General features: G+C 41.7%; 2 protein-coding genes across 2 annotated transcripts in view; one reads left to right on the top strand and one right to left on the bottom strand.

Moving 5' to 3' along the window:
- Window positions 1-1,332: 1,332 nt before the first annotated feature.
- spata22 (spermatogenesis associated 22) lies at window positions 1,333-2,251 on the top strand (the record flags this gene model as incomplete). The annotated part of the gene is made up of 4 exons (XM_079566698.1): window positions 1,333-1,548; window positions 1,630-1,738; window positions 1,787-1,908; window positions 1,987-2,251. The coding sequence occupies 4 exons, from the start codon at window positions 1,333-1,335 to the stop codon at window positions 2,176-2,178; spliced, it is 639 nt and encodes a 212-aa protein (XP_079422824.1). The 3' UTR covers window positions 2,179-2,251.
- Window positions 2,252-4,243: 1,992 nt separating this feature from the next.
- Window positions 4,244-22,522, bottom strand: part of lhfpl7 (LHFPL tetraspan subfamily member 7) — a 165,064-nt gene continuing 146,785 nt past the window's right edge. Inside the window, exon 3 of the mRNA XM_079566180.1 lies at window positions 4,244-5,387. Coding sequence (XP_079422306.1) covers window positions 5,161-5,387 — 227 coding nt within the window. The 3' untranslated portion in view covers window positions 4,244-5,160. The remainder of the gene's footprint in view (window positions 5,388-22,522) is intronic.

Genomic DNA, 22,522 nt, shown 5'->3' with positions numbered 1-22,522 from the left:
AAACCGATGTTTACATTTTTCTCAAAGGTTTACAGTTAGTTGATGCTAGCAAACACTAGGTTAGCAAGCTGATACCGCATCCATCCTTAGTAAAAAATTAATGCTCCGGTTCATGAAATTCTTCGGTTAATGTTTTTTGTTTTTTTTTACAACGACTAAATTGTTGTTAAAGCTTAAAATATTTTAGTTGACAGACTGAACCACGACAATGAAGCGCCAAGAAAACCCATTGACTTTTCCAACAGGTGCGGTAAGAGACAAATAGTATCTCTGTTCTGACTGGGTTGTTGAAGTAATGTGTGTGTTTCTGGTTCTGTTTCAGTCCCACTCTTCAATCAAAAGAAGAGAAGTCGTGTTCCTTTGACATCTGCACCTCCAGCAAATGAAGCTTATAGTTTCAATGGCTACATGAATAATTCCAGCACTGCTGCACCTCCGCCATACAATAAAGCGCCAGGTATTTTCATTCAGTGCAACATGACCACTACAACTATTCTGTCAGCAGGTGGCACCATTAGTACATCAAAACACTAGGTACCAAAGATAACTTGCTAGAGTGGCCTCTTCAAGAAGTGGTAACAGGGGGGAAGTTGAGAGATGGGGTGGTAGATCGTGGGAGAGAGAAATGAAAACATCCAGTGACGAGTTGATACGTACTTGTCTGGTCTGTGTTCGTGCCCGTGGAAGAGCTTGGTCGCTTCTAAATTCATCACGTTTGGAGCTATAGGAATACATTGGGAGAGGCCAAATGCAAGCAACATCTTTGGTCTTTTTGCGTGACTGAGGGTACGCACAAGAACAGACAGGTACGCATCAACTCGTCTAAGCTCAAGTAAGAACATATCTCAGTATGCAAAAACGGTGAACCATTCCTTTAAAGGTGTATATACGATCTGGTTATGATTATAATATCAATTGAAATGCTTTTTTTTAAATCTCCAACAGGAAGCTTTGGATTCTATCAAACCACAGACCATGATATGAGTGTTAAACAAGAACAGAGTGTTCACCAGTCATTACAGCCTCAATATCAGTACAGGGACAACAGGCCAGCCCCCAGAGCCGCCCCACCAGTGAAGCAGTATGCCCCTTTACCTCATCCATATAAAGCAGGAAACACAAGGTATGTTTTTAGTGTTTAAGGCTATGGAACTGTTACACATTGTATTGGATTGAGTCATGTTCCTTTTCATGTTCTTTTTCCTCAGCCTTAAAATGGGGCAGACAAATCCGTCCGTGAGACAATTAGATTCTGAGGCTGGTTTAAACTCCAAATTCAATCAATATCAACGGAACAACCGCAGTGGACAAGGGAGCTCTGGGCCCTCGCCGATGTACCAGCAGCCATCCCACAAGCCTCCCAAGGCGGCTTATCAGTTCTCCCAGCAGGTGGCCCATCAGCCTCCTCCTGCTCAAGCACCGACCCGGCCCACCTCTCACGCAGGCCAGCAACAGTCCAAAGCCTGGAACTTCACTAACAGCTTTGGCCCGCAGCCTCCTGTGTTGGAAAGGAAGAAAGACATTAAGCCCAGCACCCCACACTTTCAAGTGACCTCAACTATTCATTTAGATTATGCACTGTTCATAATCGATTGTTTTTTTAATTTGTTTTTGTTGTTTTTCTGACAGATGAAACCAGCAAATGCGATATCTCTGCGGATCCTTACTGCAGTTATTGACGGGATGAGACACTGGAGCCAGTTCAGAGACAAAGCTCCACATTTATTTGAATTATTTGGTCAGTGGGAGCAGTTTCATTTACATACATCAGTCCTTTCATCCGTAGAACATGCATTTCCATCTTTCACAGCTACTCTGGACTCCGCTGTCACTTTGGGCCCACACGGAGCAAAGAACTTCCTCATACGGGATGGGAAGGAAGTCGTCCAGTGCGTGTACTATGAAAACGTGTGTAAAAAAAATAATGTAAATGCTGAAATGTCGTCATTGTGCCAGATTTTTGTAACCCCACGTCTTGCCCAACAGGAGAAGGAGCTGCCCCGTCTCATTCGTGGCCAAGTGCATCGCTGTGTTGGGAACTACGACCGCAGCAGAAACGTCCTTGTGTGCGTTTCCATCAGGCCGGCGCTGCCTTCCGAGCTGAGGAATGCACAAGAGGCTGTCAGAGTCTGTGATGCAGAAATGAGGGCGCTGGTCAAGACTTTCAGCGAAGTCTAGGCATGAATAGCTCCTGACAGAAAGCAATTCTGCAGAAGAGTGTTATTAGAAGTTCAGGTTCACACCGTTTTATTGGTAATTGTTCAACCCTTGAAATGCAAAGCTGTTCAATGTTATGACTTATTAGTACACGTTTCTCTTTTGTTTGTTTCTTTACAAATGATATAAAAGGAAGTATATTTTATTAATGGTCTGTGAGTTATGAGCCTTTAATTGCATTTAATAATCCACAAAGCACGCTCAGGTCATCAAAGCAAAGAACATTGTCATCTGAAAATATATTTCTCAAAGCAGGTTAGAACAACATGACAAGATTAAGAACAGTTACGTTTATTTACAGTCCAACATCACAATGGAAAACAAAACAATAATTCTCTACTCTAATAAAACATTTTCGCCAGTGCTGAGACTTTACACACAACTGTTAAACAAATAGAGGGATAAATCCAGTGCAGTCGCCCCGGTCATTCAGACAGTCCAGCACAGAGGAGGAAACAGTATCACACACAAACTTTACTTTCTTTCCGTAACATACGCCACATAATTATTCTCTATTTTCAGCGCTTGCCATTGGAGACCTTTATTTGGAAATGTTTAACCCAGTATTAACACTAGTTTGCACAGAATTACACACAGGGAAAAGGGCTGAATGAAATTGGCAGTGTACAATAATGGTAAGTGAGGAAGCAGACAGGTGGTCCTTGAAACTGGAGGAGAATGGTTTCAGCACTTAATAAAACGAAACGTAGACTGAAAGCTCACTAACACTTCAGCTTATTCAAAAGATTCTTTTTTTTTTTAAAGCCACATTTCACACACGATTTGATCATGTTTGAGAGGAGCAAAAAAGAAAGGAAATGTCATTATTACTTTTTTTACATGACCCACATCGATTAAGGTTAAGCAAAACTGGGATGCCATGGTAAATTGTATCAGGGATTAGGAATATCATTAATGGATTATGTGAATCCATTAATGATATTCCTAAGTGATCCTAGACTCCACAATGAAATCATGAGAATAAAGTAATCTATTATTTGAAATCAATAAAATATGTGATTTGTTAAGTCACAACCAAATTTGTTTTAAGATTGCACAAAAACAAGTGGTCCATTTTATTCATGTAAATTGTGTGTATTAAAGTTGTCACATGTAGAGCTGGGTACCAGAACAGTATCAGGAGAAAGTTTAAGTACTACTGGCAACCTCTTAACCCCCGGCTTAACCGAGCGCAGTTTCTCCAGTTCGGCTTTACCCAAACCCAAAAGCTCTCCGTTTGGGAACACCAGGAAGCCTAGCGAATGTAGTGTGTGAGTGAGTGGTGGTGGTCGGAGGGGCCGATGGCGCAGACTGGTTGCCTCGCTTCCGTCAGTCTACCCCAGGGCAGCTGTGGCTACAACAGTAGCTTACCACCACCGAGTATGGAGTGAATGAATAATGCGATGTAAAGCGTCTTTGAGTGTCTAGAAAAGCACTATATAAAACCAATGCATTATTATAAGTGGCGCCAGCCCGCAGTTAGCCTGTTAGCTTCCTCCTCGATTCTATTAGTGTGTATTGGTGACTCCGGTCCGGTGGCTGTCAAGTTGCAATTGTGGTTTTCTGGCCAGAGACACCAGGGGGAGCCATTAACACTTGTATTACCCCCAGAGGAACAACGAAAAGGATTTATTAAGTTACTTAGTATTGCTTTAATGGGTCATAAATGCGCAGAAAACGTGGCCAGTGTGTCTGGGCTCTTAAAGTACCGGTAACCCAAAAAATGTAATAGTACCCAGCTCTAGTCACACAAGTTTTTGTGTGTGTGAGAAACTGTAGCAACCGTAATACTTATCCGACAATAGTTGTATCACTAAAATGTGTGACATTGCGACGTTAATAACTGGGACATAGCTGAACGATGTTTTCCTTTACCCCGCCCTCTGCCATTGCCCGCAAGTACAACATCTTTACGGAAAAATAACTTGCAACAGATCATACTGCATCAGGTATAGACAAGACACCTTACCACAAAAACAAGAACCAAAATTTAAAAAAATGCACTTCACACACGAGAATCCACAGCTTGTTTCTTTTCTTTTTTTTTTAGCAGAAAAAGAGGAGACCTGATAATTGTATTTAACACTTGTCTTGGTAATGTCAAAGGCACAAAGTGGTCAGATCACATTGAAATGTTCTACCGATAACAAAAGCCATCATGCATTTTTGACATTTACTTAAAAACGTATTTCCCTGCCTTTTGCATCGATTTTTCCTGAATTAAGTCTTTGTTGAAAAGAGGAGAAATTGCTTACGTTTGACAAGCAAAATGTACGAATTTAGAGAGTTGACAAGGGAAGAATGCTGCGTCTTGACGTTACAACAAATGACAACACTGCTTTTATTACATTTGACTTCCTCTTTTCACGTGTCCTTTTGGCAGGTCAAAAGCAGGGGGTATTGTCCTTTTCGTTGACATTAATTACACTGTGTTTAAGTTTGTCTTTACCGCCTGGATACAAGGCGAAAGCACAATTTAAAATGTCAAATGCCGACGCGCCCCATCTTTGATCTTAATGCATGGCTTTGTAAGTCCATGTTCTATGTACAATCCAATGCATTGATCTTCTGCTGAACATCTTCTGAGGATCTTGCTGAACCAATTTGGAAATCCCGTTCGTAAAGTGTCCCTCTTGGCCTGTGATAATATCTTATTGGTCGCTTATTTTCACGTTAGCAAGATAAAAGACAAAATTGGAATGTTTTTAGAAACGGTTCCTTATAAATCATTACATAAACAATTTGGGATTCACACTGAACGTAGGGATTAAGTTAAACAAAAGACAGAAAGAAACAGTATTTAAACCTGGGAAGACATTTTTTCTAGATTTTTCTGGGGCTTTTTGAGGGGCTTACAACACCAGTCGAGCACAATGGTCCACGTCTCTCCATGACAAGGTTAATGAGCATTGACAAAGTCCAGAACAATGGCGGCTCAGTGCACTATAACAGCGTGGGCAGTGGAGTTGGAGAAAGCTGCTCTTTCGGTGCATATTTGGCAAAAAAGGGCAAGAAAACTGTGAGCATGACTCCGACAATGGCCAGCATGTATCCCCAGCCGATTTGACACTCCCCGGCGTTGTAGATGTCGGCCTCTCCGCAGAACGACCGCACCAGGTTGGAGTTCAGGCCGAAGGGGTAGACAAGGAGTCCTGCAGCCATGATGAACACTGCAATGAGATAGAGGGAGCGAGTTTAATTAGGCACGAGAGAATTAATGCTAAAGTGACGGCGTTCACAGACTGTTTCAAGACCTCTTTTTCACAGGCTGTGACTAAAATATACACAGTACATATGGCTGCACTTTTTTCCTCCCAATTGATTAAAAAATGTGCTCAAATGTTTGCATTATAATGAAGAGGAAAGAAATGGATATAGATAGAAGAAGTTACCGCAGACACATACATCTCTCTCTGTTGAATATTCATAAAACTATGTCAGGTAGAGCTACTGCACATGTGTGATGGTCAAGGCCCGTGGGTCGCTGTGGCCCTTTTGAGGAGCATGAAAGTCTCTATCCCATTCCAGAAGCCACTAGGGGGCAGCTTAAATTAAAAAAAGGAAAGAATTCCACACGTGTCCAGCAGAGGGCACTGACATAATAAGAGATAAGGACATAAACGGCATATTAAAGCCATGAGGTAAATGGTCAGTCTGCCCCAGGATGGCTGTGGCTACAATAGTAACTTACTGCCATCGAGTGTGGAGTGATGACTTTATGTAGCACTTTGAGAAACATGTGACACAGGCTGATAAAGCGCAATAAGTGAAAGATGTTATTTATGAGGCCACAGTCCTTTACAATATTTGCGGCCCGCGACCTGCTGTGGGAGCTGAATTTCGACCCTCGACCCAAACGAGTTCGACACCCCTGCTCTACTGTATATGATGCAAAGAAGAAAAATAATAATAATTTGAAAACTCATCAACACTCAACCCAATAAATGAGGAATAAATACAGGTTTAGGGGCCATGTCCGGGGCCCCCACGCCCACATCTACTGTATATCTAGGGGACATGACGCTCACCAAAACCAGCCAAGAGGAAGCTTTCAAGACGGAGTGAAGTGTTTCTTTTAAAAGTAAGTCCAGTTATTTTGTTTTAAGGTTAGAAGGTTTGAATAAATAGAGGCTTATGAATACTACTCTCCTCCCAGAAGATGGTGAAAGAATGTTGTGGAGTGGAGGAAGCTTCGCAGGAGGAATAGGAAGGAGGAGGTGGAGGACCAGTGTGGGACACCATGCTCTGAAATAAGGACAAACTGAAGGCAGTACTCCGGTTTCTCCAACCTCCAAAAACATGCTGGTCAGGCCCACAATGGCGGTGCGCTCAGGACAACCCCAACACCTGATCAATGGTCAATGGTCACATTTATATAGTGCCTTTCTATCTGCTTTAAGGCACTCAAAGCACTTTACATCAAGGAACCAGTCACCCATTCACACGCTCATTCATACACCAGTTTTGATTATGTGCCATTATTAAGGGGAAAAAAAGGATTCTGAACTATGCTAGAACAGCTCCGTTGTAAGAATGCTGCAGACATCATAATATCAAAGATAGTTATGTGTTTGAGATGCATTAAGCATTCATTTATTATTCAACGCCACTTGGGGGCAGTAGAGTTCTGACTGAATGAACAGCATGATTCTGATGCAGGACTGTGCTTTGGAGAGTTGAGTGGCGCCTCCATACCTTCATTTGTTCTCCGGCTTGTGATTTGTTACTTTGTGTCACTTATATGAACATAAATCACTTAGTTGATAGTTTTATACGCCAGACAATGGCAGAGCAGGGCTTTTAATCAATTGAACAAGTGAAGAGTTGCACTTTATGGAATCTGCTAATGCAAGAAGATTTACAGCTTCTTAAATCCACTCACTCCCTTCAATTTAAAACTCCTTGGCTCTATAAACAGCAACTCAGAGTGTGCTTTGAGAGCAATCACCTTTCTCAAACACAAGCATACATATGACAAAGCATGGCCCACTTTTACGAATTCAGTCAAGTGTTCAATCCGAGACGACACTGTGGGGCTTCATTGTTGCTAGTATTGAGAATCACATAGACTAGACAAGACTTATATAAGAAAACAACATGGATTTAACACGTTTTTCTGGATGGTCGAGTACCCAGTTGAACTAGGAAAGTAGTAGAAATAGTTTTAGTTTTTTTAATGTACAGTATACTAAAGTCTATGGTGTTGTTCAAGTACAATCAGCCCTTATCCAAATGCTTTGTTTTAATCACCTACTGGAAACCATCAGTGTTGGCGTCTAGCTGAGCATCAGGGGCATGTTTGGTATTCGCTGACATGTTTTATGTTTTGTTATGTGTTGAGTTTTACAACAGTTTAATCGCTCTATAAAACTGGGAATGTTCAGCAATGTAGCTTTCACTGTTACACTAAGACTTTCCCATCAAGGATCAATAAAGTAATTCTCGTTCTGATTTTAAAACACTGAAACTAAATCTAGTTAAAAATGAAGAGAAAAAACTTTCAGTATAATACGATCAACAAAATGTCTTGTTCAGAGGCTGTTGCCTTAGAGCTCTCCGGCTAATGACACTTTAATGATCTTCTTTATCAAGCTATCAGTGCCTATTAGAGATGGAAGACAGAAAACAGAGAGAACATCGACAACAAACAACCGCTTTATAACAATGTCACAGCGAGTGTTCATGAATAGACATCAACTAATGCATCCGTCTCTTACTTCGAGCACAAGACTATACTATATATTATCTAACACTTACTGAAGAGCCAGGGCAGGGGATTTCTTCACTCACATAAACACAATGGAGCCCACTGGGAGACTGCGTTTGACAGATAAACTCATCAGAGACGGCTAAGTGAGTGCACTGCCCGTTCATAATGGTTAGGAAGATACAGTAGGACAGGACGGTGAATTAAGGGGAGAGTAAGAGTGGAATAATGTGCCCTATTTCTATTGCCAACTTTAGCTATTAATAGTTTAATATGTAATGACGTGAATTCTGTAAGGAAAATAAGTATGTAAAGGCACAAATAGACTAGAAAACATGTAGCATTGTTACAGGGATAGATTAACTCTGAACACTGTTTGGAATTAAGGTAGGTATTGCCATGGTCAGGATATTTGTCCTCAGCTTTTTGCCCACCTTTTTTAATTCAGACAATCTGCTGGATTAATGCACATGGGGCTCATGCAACCTGGTAAACCCCACCTACTTCTTCTCTACACGAAAGAGGGTGGGTCTGGACCTATGGCCTCTGGCTGCTCTGCTTTGTGACGACGACACTAGAGGCCGGCATTGCTCTGCCATTGCTGTAGTACCTCCACATAGCCGCTAGCACCCCATTGGAAAGCATTTAGGGTTAAAGAGACACGTTAAAAACAACTTTAAAGCCTGGTTTCTAATTTTCTGAAACTTTCTACAGCTAGATATTCCTCCTGCGATAATGCTGGGTTACAATTAAAGAAACCAAACTGGTTTTCGTAAGAAATGTTTTCGAAATCTCGTACTAATGAGGATCGGACTGCATTGGAGCAGAGCGAACTGCATGTCACGTAAGGGTCGAGTCTACAGTGAAGATCCCGCCCTTATGCCCTTAGGAACATGCTTCATCAGAGCTGGGGAGGAGGAGTCTGTAAATCCGCCATGATTTCCCCCTTGAACGTAGTAATGACGAGTGGGTAATGACGTTCTATTAATATAATTTGTCTATGGTCTGAACATACACGGTAAACAAGTGGCTGATTGTTTCAAGACCATCACAGAGAATTGACAAAGTTACATCACTCGCTGCGCCGCTATGTTGTAGAGTTGGACTACATCTGTCGTCACGTCCGCTAATTGCTGATTGGTTTATTTCACTGACAGTCTGAGCGCATGAGGCCCCGACCCATCAAACTGCTCCTACTGCTCCGTGACCAGACTAACTTCCCTATGTGGAATGGACAGGGAATAGTACGTCAGAGCCAGGCAATGGCTCATGCATGTAAACACACCTCTCCAGATTGTAGCCACGGGGTCATTTCCATCTGTTGTCCTACACCAGGGGTCTCCAAGTGAATTTCGCAGGGGCCAAAATATATCGGTAGTGTATTGCTGGGGTCCATAAAGAAAAGCTCCAGGAAAATGTGTTTTGATTGGGAATAAACTACTGAGAAAACTTTCATCAATAAATTAACAATAATGAGCCTGACAGGACTGTAACCTCGGCTTTGTACTAAGCTACAATTGTAGCCACAGCCACCCAGGGGCAGACTGTCCATTACCACGTGATTATAATGTGTTGTTTATATCATGATCTCTCATTATGTCTGTGCCCTCTGCTGGACACGTGTGGAGTTCTTTCCTTTCTTTATTTAAGCTGCTCCCTCGTGGCTGGAGAGAGGGTTCTGGTTATTTCTTTAAAAATTAATAACTCCGTACAGGAATGGGCTAGAGACTTACTTTCTTTTTTGACATACTCAGTATTTTGTGCTCTACAAGTAAGGGGCCGGATTGAATCATCTCGTGGGCCGGATTTGGTCAACTGTTGGCGATCCCTGTCCTACACTCTCACTTATCCTGACCTATTGTACATGTTTGTAATGGTAAAGGAAACTGGAGCACCTGGAGGACACTTATGCAGGAGGACTTCACACAGGGATCAAATTTCTACCTGTGAAGTGCGGAAAACCCAAGGGCAATTGCAAATGGGAAGCAAGAGCAAGAACCAAACCAATGGAACAATGTGGATAAGTGTTGTGAAAAGGTGAACAGACCTACAGTACATCCTAAAAATCCCAAAACATTTTTGGCCAACAGAGTGAAGCCTCCATACGCTGTACGTTCAACAGCTCATCAGATACTGATTTTCACAGGCTGCTTCAGGGCTGCCTGGGCCTTTGTGCTGTAATGAATGGCAACTACAGTGATGTTTGTTTTTCGAGTTGAGATGGGAGGTTTTTGACAGAAATGTCAGACAAGCAGATGGGAAAATTAAATGCAACTCCTGCCAAACAAGGACACACTGTTTCCGTGACTAAATAAGTGAACTCAATTAACCTTGTGAGTCTTTGCTATACTCATCTCCAGAAGATGGAGAGCAGCTCTTTCTTCTGTAGCTGAATGGAGGCGCAGATTGAGGAGGCACGCTGGGGCAGGAGGGTCTGAGATAACCTCTGTGATGCGTGACACTGTATCACCTTCATCACAGGTTTTTGACACAGAAGTCAGTGACCACGCTTCAAACCCAGAAACCCACTAAACGTATGATTACTCAAGTGTCACATTCCAGCGCGGACGCCCCGGCTCAGGTGCAGAAATAATCTCATATCACAAAATGTCACAAATCCAATATGTGCGGCTTACACTCAGATCCAGGTGCTCTGTCTCGCACATTCGCCGATGTTCATGTGTTATACTTTACACTTAAGGGAATTATGAATTTCAAATCTTTCATCACACCTACGGCAATAGTGAAGTCCAGTTATTGCTCAGACCTATTTTAACCCAGGAATTATGTTGTTTAGGGGTAAAGGCTCAAACTACAAAATATACCTCATGGCAGGAGTTCTTATTTCCCAAGTTATCCCATATATTTAGTACTGACTTTTCTATAAAGTTCACTCATCAATGTGTTTATCTTGCCAACACAAATCAAATGTGTGCCAGGCGTTTATTGCTACTGCCAGAAATCTCTCTTCCAATAGCATCACTTTAATGTATGCCACAGGAGCTTTTCCTCTAAAAACCATTGTATAATAAAAACTTTATCATTAAGCGCTCTGTCACCAAGGTCTAGACAACTTTCTAAGTACAATGCAGTGAAAGCCAGAGTTCACACTGCGTCCTATGACTAATTCACTTTCAATGGTGCCGCTACATCTCCGTAAAGATCAGGGGGAGGAATTAACTTGCCACTTTTGTATTGCAGCGTCTAAACCTCCATTAGTCAGCAAAAGGATAGACAGGCCGGGTTATGCTATCAAAATTCAAGCCGTGTAGCCAGTCGGTGGAGGGAAGAATACATTATGGCACATTAGACTGATGTTGGAGCCCAGGGTTTCGCAACTACTGGCTCGGGACCCGAAAGTGGACCGTTTTCAGAGGGGTTATGGGACCTTACCAAAAATCACAGTTATTGTTTCGTTTGTTTTGATTTGCTTTTGATCGTCAGGCTCCTGATTAGTGCTTGATCTTGAACTAAAATAAGGACAAACTGCATTATTGTTTATTTTATTTCAGTGATTCATATTAGCTTTATTAGACAGGACAGTTCAGGGTGAAAGAGGGTGAAGACCGGGGAGAGGCGTTCATCCAGGAAGGAAGGAATGTATGTAGACATGGTCATAAAGCGCTTTACATGGGACATGGGAATCGCAGCAGCTTTAACCACTTGACTATTGGCTAAATTAATATTTTCATTTGGGTTGTAGCTTTTTAGGACAATTTGAATGTGACTATGCCACACCGGTTGCTGCTATATAATGTGTAGTCTTTGCCAGGGGTTGTCCAACTTTTCACACAAGTGCCACCTTAATAAAAATATGTGACCTTTTATGTAACACCAGGCTTAGACCTAGATCAAACCGGATCAAAAAGGGTCGAATATAAAGCTAAATTGTGGCCGCCTTTGCTCTGCCTGATCCCAACAGATCTCAGAAGCTAAGCAGGGAAGGGCCTGGTCAGTACTTGGATGGGAGACCATTTGGGAAACACCAGGAAGCCTGATTGAGCGAGTGAGCAAGTGAGGGTAGCCTCGCTTCCATCAGTCTAGTCCAGGGCAGCTGTGGCTACAACAGGAGCTTACCATCACAGAGTATATCATGAATGAATAGTAACTACAGTGTAGCGCTTTGAGAAACTTGATAATACAGGCTTGTATTATCAAGCCTGTATTATCAATACAGGCTTGTATTATCAAGCTGAACTACAGCCCTTTCCTGGAGGCAGTAGTCCTCAGGAAAGAGATATCGGGCCAAGTCTCACACCAGCAGACTAAGAAATAGCTTTTTCCTGACAGCCATCTTTGAATTAAATAGTCATTTGGCCCAAAGACTATCGAAGTATTTTTTATTACTGTACTTTTTATTCTTTATTGTATTCTGTGTTTTTAATGCACCTACTCCGAGCCTCAAATCAAATTTTGTTGTGTAGTAACGCAATGACTATAAAGTTGATTCTGACTCTAAAGTGCAATATGAGTATAAGCCATTATTGTTATTATTATTATTAAATTGGAAATGGAATAAATCATGTCTGAACTGTGTTAAGTTAAACCATGTCTACAAGTGAAGAAATGCATAACATCACTGAAGCATAAATGTAGATGAATTAAATTCCATATGACCCTGAGTATCTGAAAAAAAGCCCATGTACCACAGGTTGAGAACCACTGGTCTAATTGTCAAGTCAGCCAGAGTCATATAAAGCTCCCTGCCTGTCACGATGTGCAAACACATTACAAAGATCTATGTGCACTTTTTGTAACCTCCTGTTTCCTCTTGTCCCTGAGAGCCACTTCTCGTCTGGCCGCTTTCCAAAACAAGGACATTATCTACCTACTATTCACTTCAAAGACACATGAAAGAGCACAAATGCTTTAAGTGCGGCCTTACATAACCATTTTTTTTTTTTTCAAGTCATTACCTTGAAGAGATTTAAACATTTTTCTTTCTTTTTTTTAACCCCAGAAGTTTTGTGGGAAGTTGTCTCCTTGTGCAAAACAAAACATGTCTTATAAATCTTGATTTGCCAGCACCAAACTTATTTGTTTGGGTTGCCAGATATGTTTGTCATTGATGAAACGCTGTGACAGGGAACATATGCTGAGAAATATTGCTTGATTAGGGATGCAAGCCCAAAGCCATACGTCTTAGCAGCTACAGTCTTCCTCACCTGCATTTCCTATTATTCTGCGTTCCCATGCACAGAGCAGGTGAGGCGCTTCCATCAAGGTCTGTGTAGATAATAATGACCAGATGTGTCGGGGATGTGTGATGTAAATGAGTTGTTGATTTGTGGATACCGCCCTGGGGCAGAAAACAGCACATTTTCAATACAATATTAACACATGCGAGGCTTAGACAGATGCACTTTTTTACTTCTCCTAATGCGAGTTGTCAGGTAAACCGACTCGCCCAATAATCCCAATAGATTACACTCTAAACTGCATAATTCAATAACAGTGTATTTTTTCCCTGAGAATCTAACTCAATCCAATATATATGCACACGAGTATGAATACCAAAGGCCAGCTCATAATCGCAGTGGCCTCTGAAGGAAATTGCCTTTTTGCCGGCCACACATTACCAGTATTATTTCGATTTCTTCCACTATCTGCAGGCCGTTTTGAGATAGGAGACGATAATTCTTCTTTCACTGTGTGGTTGCACGTCTCGAGGCAAACACCCCGGAAAATATAGCTACAATCGTCAAAAAGCACAAGCGCAGATTGAGGCTGGGCAATGCTTGAAAATGAGACTGTTGCCTGTGGTTTGCTGAGCTTTGAACAATTGAAACGTTTCTATAATGCTCTTCTTCATATGTATGAGATGCTACTTAGTCATTCTGATGATACGGATCAAAAGACAGTGTGATCTTATCACCCCAGACACAGCAGTCACACTACAGTATACTCGCCCCCAATAGATTCACTGTAGCAAACGTAACTTTGAACATTTCACAAAATGGACTTCAAAGCGGGTTCCCTTGGCCAAGTAATTTATGACACTATCTACTTCATAATTCTCAATTTCTGATGTCATTTTTATTACAAGTTACAATCATTACAATAGACAATCGTTATGTTCTGTTATCAACATTTCCAAACCACCTCTACAGTGAGTTTGTGAAGACTCATTCATTCATTCATTCATTCATTCATCCATCCGTCTATACCAGGGGTGTCCAAACTACGGCCAGCGGGCCAGTTGCCGCCGCGACCCACTTTTAATTGGCCCCTGCAAATTAAAAAAATGTGTATTTTTCTTTTTTTTTGGGGGGGGGGGGCCTTAATTGAATATATATATACATAATAAATGAAAATCTATTAATAGAAAGCTTGTAGCATATTCAATTAAAAAGCATAGTTAACATTTTATTGAATTTGCTCACTTTAATACATCAGAGGTGAAGTTATATATCTGACCTCTACTGAGTGCAGCCCAGTTGTTTGTATATTTTTCTCTATGTGGCACACCTGGTCTATACAGTCACTTTCAGGATTTGTATGTTTTACATATCTCTGATTTCTAACAAATCAATACGGCAATATGTTTAACTTCTTAACCTCCACCTGAACCAAGCAGATTATCTGCAATATGGCTTTACCCAAATCTAAAAGCATCTTGAAAAAAGTGTCAAGATGAGACGAAAACACGGGTGAAAATGCAACAGAAGGGAAACGAAAACGTGACAAAAGTGCAACCAAAACGTGACAAAGAAGTGATGAGAATGTGGGAAACATGGGATGAAAACCCAATAAAAAAACGATGGAGACAACGCGACAAAAAAGATCCATTTAGATGAGTTTTGTAGGTCTTAGCTTGAACTGGAGAGGGGTGAAAAGGTTAAATGGCACTGCCTTTCGTAGCCTACTCTAAAGGAATAGTGTTGTTTTCTGTCCACTGATAAACCAGTAATAGTAAGGCAGCTTATGTAGACCTGGAACTATAGCTTAATTCATTTTGTGATGCTAGAGTAATTAACAATGGATTTCCCCAAAACATCTCATATTGTAATCTGCCCGTGAGCCTGTTGTTGGGCATGCCTACACTACACTATTTTTACTCTCTTCCTTTATGTCACATTCAGGTGCAGCGCAGGCGTGGAAGATGACACTTTAGCAGGTTGCGGGGAGTTAAGCTGTGCCAGATTTGAATGTGCGGGCCGTCAGGTGGGACCTGTGTGTGTGTGTGTGTGTGTGTGTGTGTGTGTGTGTGTGTGTGTGTGTGTGTGTGTGTGTGTGTGTGTGTGTGTGTGTGTGTGTGTGTGTGTGTGTGTGTGGGCTCCGCAGCAGGGACCCCATCCTAATATGATGAGATGTGCTGCAGTCTGCACACGGGCATGCCGATAATTAAGCTCAGCGCGCCAGTGGGAAATGATGCTAACGGCGTGCCCCTATAACCTGCATCTCTCAAAACATTTGGCTTGAAGTGAAGACGGTTATTGGAGAGAAGTAGAAAAATGTCACGTACCCCTTGAGTCATTCATTCATACTCAAGACTGAAGGTACCCCCTACCTCGAGGATCCTGCCAATATTTTTACAAAGTGATCCACTAAACCACAATCATTCAGTGTTTGGTAGAGTGTGCAAATGTAGCTGAGATACCCACAAATTGAAACATTTTAGCGAAAATATCATTAACTTTCGACAACACATTTCCTTCTTTTTAATCTCAAATAATACCAAGTACCCCCTGCTAAGTGCTCAAGTACCCCAGGGGTCGCAGTACCCTGGCTGGGGAACACTGGTGGGTGTACATGTGCTATTTTTTGGCGGGTATATACTGATTTTTTTTGTCTTATAAGATTTTTAGCTGTCACATTGCACGACGTGGGGATAGTAAAACTGTGAGCTGCACTCGTCTCCACTGTACGATTGTTCAAAGAGACAATCGTAGCTCTGATCAAAGTTTTGTCGTTGTAGAGTTTATTTTCGCGGAAAAGTGCAGGGAAAGTCCTGTAAAATGCGCAGTCGGACCCGCTCATGCTCGGTCTGGGTTGCTTTGACTCTGGCGGCATGTGGTGTGATGCTGATGTGTTGACGGGACACTGACAGAGAGGGGAGGCTCACTCTATGACTAGTGTCCCAAAATATCAGACACTGCCTGATGTCGGTCGTAGCTCGTCTTTGGTCGTACGACGGTTCTATTTTAAATCTTTATCTCTGTCTCACTGTACGACCTAAGACCTGGGATTTTCAGCTACGATCGAAGATTTTTCTCAGGACTAGTGATCGCACAGTGCACACCCGCCATTAAAGAATGCAATAATGCAAGAGCTTGTTAGTTCAGTGGTTACCGTTCTAACCTTGAAGCAAGCAAAGTGAAAACAACAGCAAAGGGTCACAAGATCCTAGGGGAGAAATGGATTTGTCAGGTCGGGCATCTACTGTAGTCGTAGTAGTTTTGGCCTAGACCCGGAGAACAAACTCTCGCCACTTGACAACTGTCAGGGGAATAAACATAAGATGAATACAAGGAATGTCACGCTCAACCTTATGGGAAAGTCCCTTTTGGAGTATTCCGAGGTCAGCAGTGACAAAATGACAGGGTGCAAAGAAATCCCAGCACGCAAGGAAAAGAGGACACGTCTCCTACGCAATGACAATGACCACAAAGGATCTCATCGCACGAACACCAAAACAGTTCTCAAGTCAACTGTGACAGGCAAGCCCAAAAAAACCTGCTGACCTTGAACACAGAGATACCAGAAGTGTGAGATAAGAGAATTTCACATTTAGAGATTAGCGCTTTTCATCCTTGTTGCCCACACAATCTGGCAGAATGGTCAATCAGAGATCCCGATACTGTTTATCAGACGAGGCACAGAGCGATATTCATTTCTCAGGTAGAAAACTGTCTCCATGATGAACTCCCCGACTGCTAATCGAGGATGGATTCAGATGAGAATTCTACTTTCCACTTCACTCTAAAAATGCAACTTCAACTCCATTGCAACAATCATTTGCTCGAATTCACAGCATTCAGTCAATGATCGCTGAAGCCCTTTTGCAAACAGTGCTGGATGCAGTAGCTGGTTCTCCTCCTGCACATGTCAATAGAAATCCAGGTTACATCAGTATTTTATATATGAGCACAAGAGGAAAGCTTCTGCACTTCTGGGCGAACAGTCTAGCAACTCTCACTTCAGCGCTAGGGCCTTTGGAGTGTTACCTTTGGGCGCGGGAAATGGCGGCAGTCCGGGGTAAACATGTTTGCTCGTGAAGGGCTTCTCTGCATGCCAAACCATCTCCATTCATTCCTCTGTCTGCGAGCCTTCATCTCGAGAGCAGTCTAGCGATGACACATAAATCTCACTCACTGCGTCCAATCTATCATCTTAATTACTTCCATTTCCATATCGCTATCTGTTTTTTTTTTTTTTATGTTGCAAATTAATTTACACCTCAGACAAATTGCGCGTCCTTGACTTCCTTATCCCTCGTGAAAGAAGCCACCCGCGGAGAACGTCGGGACTGTGTAAAGTGTGCAACCCCAACCAAACCTAATCTGTTGCTCCATCCATCCATCCTGGTGTGCGGGATCGAATTAGCATGGGAGACAAAGTGCCTCACGCGCTCCAATAGGGAAAATAAATAATAATAATACATGAGAGAGTGTGGCGATTAGATTGGACGCATCAATCAAGGGTGACGAGAGGGAACCGTCGTCGAGGAAGTGATGTTTTATGGGACCAAACTAAAAGGTGTGTCACTTTGTGTGCGGCTTGTTATTGGCAATAACCTTGACGGCATTTGTTTGGAGATGCTAAACTATTCAAGTGAAATGTATTACACGCAGCAAGAGTGCTGAGGAATAACGTGTTGACTTCACTGCGGCCCAGCAGCCTGAAGTTATTGTATGTTGTTCCTTTGCTACTATTACTTGATTGCACATTTTCCTGTCTATTTTGCAGCACCTGAGTGTTCTTGAGAGATGATAGAACAGCATCGCTTTAGATCTTTAGATGCTCATTAAGTATTAATAAGCATTGGCAGCATTTTAGGGTTCGGTTAAGGGTTGGCTATGAATAAGCCGATTATTAATGGCCTATTAGTATGTTAACAGATAAAAGTATAATAAGCAGTGTGTTAATACTTTACAAGCATATCATTAATGCTTATTAATACATTATTAATACTTAACGAGCACATCTTAATATAAAGCGTTACCGATATAACACTACATTTCTCCATTGTGAGATCAATAAACTCTGATCTTGTCTCTTATCTTATTTGTTTGACACTATTGGCAACATATAACACATAAAACAAGGGTTGTGCAATCCAAAGAACTGTGTTTAATGTTTTTATGTTTAAGCAGATTTTTTTTAATTAATTTCATCGTTCTCAAGTGATGGGTCGGGGCTCAAAAGTGGGTCTCTAAACCATTTACAGTGGGTCACAAGCCTTTCAATTTTTTTCTTAAAAATTGATGAGGTGCAGTTGGTAGAGCGGGTCGTCTCATGATCGGAAGGTCGGGGGTTCAAAATCCTGCCTCCTGAAGGCGCAAACTGCCGTTGTGCTTTTGGGCAGGACTCTTCACCCTCCTAGCCTCCAGTGTCTGAGTACACTGGTGTGTGAAAGAGAGTGTGAATAGATACAGACGGCATCGCGTCATAGAAGGGGGCGTGGCTTCGCCGAGGGGGATAACAGAATCTTGTGGGAAAGTTTTTCATAGTTTTTAGCCATTTTCTGGTGAAATAATAGCTAAATTAATAATCAATCAACTAACAATTTATCACATACAAATAAAGTCAAGTGTAAATCGGGTCCATATGCATATTTTTTCACAGCAGATTGTTCAGTAGAAGCGAAAAAACTGCAGTCGTAGCTAGAGCTAGTTAGCATTAGCATTAGCACGATGCTAACATGAAGCATCATGATAGCATTCTCCATTGTTTATGTATTTATGGGCTGTTGAACCACTTTGCTCCTCCCCATGTCCTTGTATCTTTATCTAGTAGAAAACCATATTCATAATTCAGCATTTGTTAAAGTATTTTTTGCATAATTAGAGAAAGTTTAGATTTTTCTAAAAAAAACTTAACTGTTTTCAAACATGACCGTATATATTATGGACGACTCCAGAGATGCCGTCTGTATCTATGGGTGAGTGTATCCTTGCTGTAAAGCGCTATATAAGTTGAGACCATTTACTTCAAAAATAAAAATAATAAAACATTCTCAGAAAACTGCATTATTTTGCATTATATATGGCAAATTCAATTGTTATTTGAGTTGTGGCTTGTTTTCAAAGGGAGATAGTCGGTCCTGAAGCCAAACCAGTTGAGAACCACCATCATAAACCACATCAGTGAAAGCCATTTTTTTTACTATATATATATAAAAATAAAAATAAACTCTTCCTCACCCTCCGCGGGCGGTCTCTCTCTTTTTCCTCCTGCTCGGGCTTGAGGGTTCTGCGCAGTATCTTTGCTGTTCCTAGAACTGCACTTTTCTGGACCGAGATGTCTGATGTATTTCCTGGGATCTGCTGGAGCCACTCCTCCAGTCTGGGGGTCACTGCCCCGAGTGCCCCAACGACCACGGGCACCACTGATGCCTTCACCCTCCAGGTTTTCGCCAGCTCTTCTCTGAGCCCCTGGTATTTCTCTAGTTTCTCGTGTTCCTTTTTCCTGATGTTGAAGTCGCTTGGTATTGCTATGTCGATCACAACGGCTTTCCTCTGCTCTTTGTCCACCACCACAATGTCCGGTTGGTTCGCCATTACCATTTTGTCCGTCTGTATCTGGAAGTCCCACAGGATCTTGGCTCGGTCATTCTCGACCACCTTTGGAGGTGTTTCCCACTTTGACCTTGGGGTTTCCAGCCCATATTCTGCACAGATGTTCCTGTACACTATACCAGCCACTTGGTTATGGCGCTCCATGTAAGCTTTCCCTGCCAGCATCTTACACCCTGCAGTTATGTATAAAGATATATATATATATATATATATATATATATATATATATATATATATATATATATTTCAATATATATATATATATATATGTATATTAAAATAAATCTAATTATATCATCCAGCTCTACAAAAGGTATTTTTAAATTGATATTGTTTAATATTTTGTCTAAAAAGACAAATTGCTGTGTGGTTAAGCCTTGGTAATACTGGCTGAAAAGGGCATGTGCTATAAATGATCTCTTTAGATACTCCATTTTGCATGGTGTAAATAAAATAAAGGCAGGTGATGTTCTTTGTTCTTGTGTTTGTGGGGGGTTGGATGAGGGTGGTCGGGAGAGCGATGAGGCTCTCAGGTATCGCACCGTTAACATACATCTTTATGAAAAGCCACAATGGAGACGTAGTTGTTCTTGTTGAATAAATATGCATTTATACATAGGCAGTAACCCGCAGAGCCGTGTGATTGAGTATAGGGGAGGACTCAAAACTAAGTGCAATACGCCACAGGTATAATGAAAAGTGCAAATGTGTGAATTCATGAGGTAGGAAGAGAACCAGGTACTTATTTTCCAATTGACTGCCACACATTTTTCAAATAGTGCAATTTTTTTCAATGGCTTTCTGCTTCCTGGGGTTAGAAAGCTTGGCTCAGTGACAAGCTTGTCATTCAAGAATAGAAATGCAACAGGAATTTGCTCTTGTTGTGTAAATGAGTTTTGCATCACGAAGAGTTTTGAAACAGCCTTTGCTCACATCGTTCTGGAGCAAAGAAACGGGAAAGTGGATCAGTATTAATGTAATGCCCACAAAGCAGCCGTAGACAAAAGGAAGGCTGCACCTGAGCACTGTAACTATATATGAGCCTCCATTAATCACCGGCTACGTGTTAGACCGTGGGCAATAGTGGAAACAAATGAAAGCACCTGGGTATGACTTTCTACATACATGTGCTGTGAGTGTATTTTCAGTGCAACAGATTTGGAAGTTTGTTGTGATAAAGAGCCTGGATTTGCAAATGTGTTGTTTTAAAGGCTGTTCACAAACAAATGCACCAAATTGCTAAGAGTGTCTGGTAAAAAGAAAAAAAAAAACATTTGTTTACAGTTTCTGTTGCACAAAAACAAACTTGTGTATGCGGCCAGGAGGTGTTTTTGTGGAGTGTGAAGGCAGCATAGCAATGGATGTCACATCCTATAAACCCATAGGCTGTTGTCCATACTGACTAAGAAAGAAGGAATAACAAGCCAATTTTGTTTTGGGCATTACAACATTTTATTTACACCACCATGATTTATTTCTTTGATGATTAAAGAAGAACTAAGTAACTTGTTTACCTTAATAAATCCTTTCTGTAGTCCCTCTGGGGGGTAATACAAGTGTTAATGAGATGATTGTGTGTGTGGGGGGTTCATCTCCCCCTGGTGTCTCTGGCCAGACAACCACAAATGACACTTTCTTGCTTCCGGGTCAGAGGCCCCAATACACACTAATGGAATCATGGAGGAGCTAACAGGCTAACAGGCAAAGCTAACTGCGGGCTAGCGCCACTTAAATAGTACTTACAGCCAAGTTTGAGTGAAAAATATCTCCATTGTGTAATTGGATGTACAATATCCCTCTCTCCCTTTGTCTGTTCTGTCAGTGTAGTGTTTACTCTCATGGACAATTAATACATAAAAAAATGTAACATGCTACGACACTTGCACTGGCGCTTATGGCCTCTAGGGGCATGAGTTACTCAGTGCTGCTTTAAATTACATAATTTGTCAGTACATTGATGAGAAAATGATTGTATTATATCGGGAGGTCAATATATTGTCTAAAAAATGGAAAAAGCTGCTTTACATTTTATAACTGTATTATGGTTTAACATAACTGCAATAGTGAATATGAAATGTAGCTTCTTCCACAAGCGAGGTGGAGGAGTCCAGCTTTGGCGCACACCCAGAAGATTATCATCTGACGATATACAGTAATATATTGAAGAATGCTGGATGCGCCTGGGCCGCCTGGGCACGTGTGTGTTGCACTGGGGGGTGCGGAGGGCAGCGACATAATAAATCCCTACAGGAGACGCGCTGGGTCCTGCTGAGCTCCTGTAATGAAGCTCTGCCCCGCCATCGCTCCCTGACCTACTGGCATTAAGAAGAAATGGAAACTATTACCTCCAGCCTGCACCTCGCCCGCCTGTACCGAGGTGGGGGGAAAAGATGCACAGCGGGACATCCATGACAGACACAAGGCCTAATGTATAAGAAGAATACAGTGCATCAATTTATTATGGACAGAGAAGAATAGATGTCTTATTCGGAAAGGTTTCAAAGAAGATTGCATGGGAAAAGTGCCCTAGGATTGTGTGTTGTTGCGTGTGTCTATACATCGCAGCATCCCCCCCCCCCCCACTAAGCTCACTGTAGCCTGAATGCATCTTATTAGGAACAGTCAATTGTCTTTGTTGGCTGCAGAATTCCAGCCGTGTAAACAGTCTATTCACATTTTCAATCCACTTTTTCAAGACGCAAAGAAGAATCCACAGGGAACACCCCCAGGGGAACACACAGCATGGCCGGGATAAAAAATTCTTTGCAAATTATATTTTCAGAGTATATAAAGTGTCTTTGTTACTGGTGGCTTTATCTTTCACTGTTGGCTCAGAGCTCAAATTGGAGAGGAGCTG

This window comes from Gobius niger (assembly GCF_951799975.1).
Source record: "Gobius niger genome assembly, chromosome: 11".
In the NCBI taxonomy this organism is placed as follows: Eukaryota; Metazoa; Chordata; class Actinopteri; order Gobiiformes; family Gobiidae; genus Gobius; species Gobius niger.
This window is presented reverse-complemented; position numbering and strand designations above follow the sequence as displayed.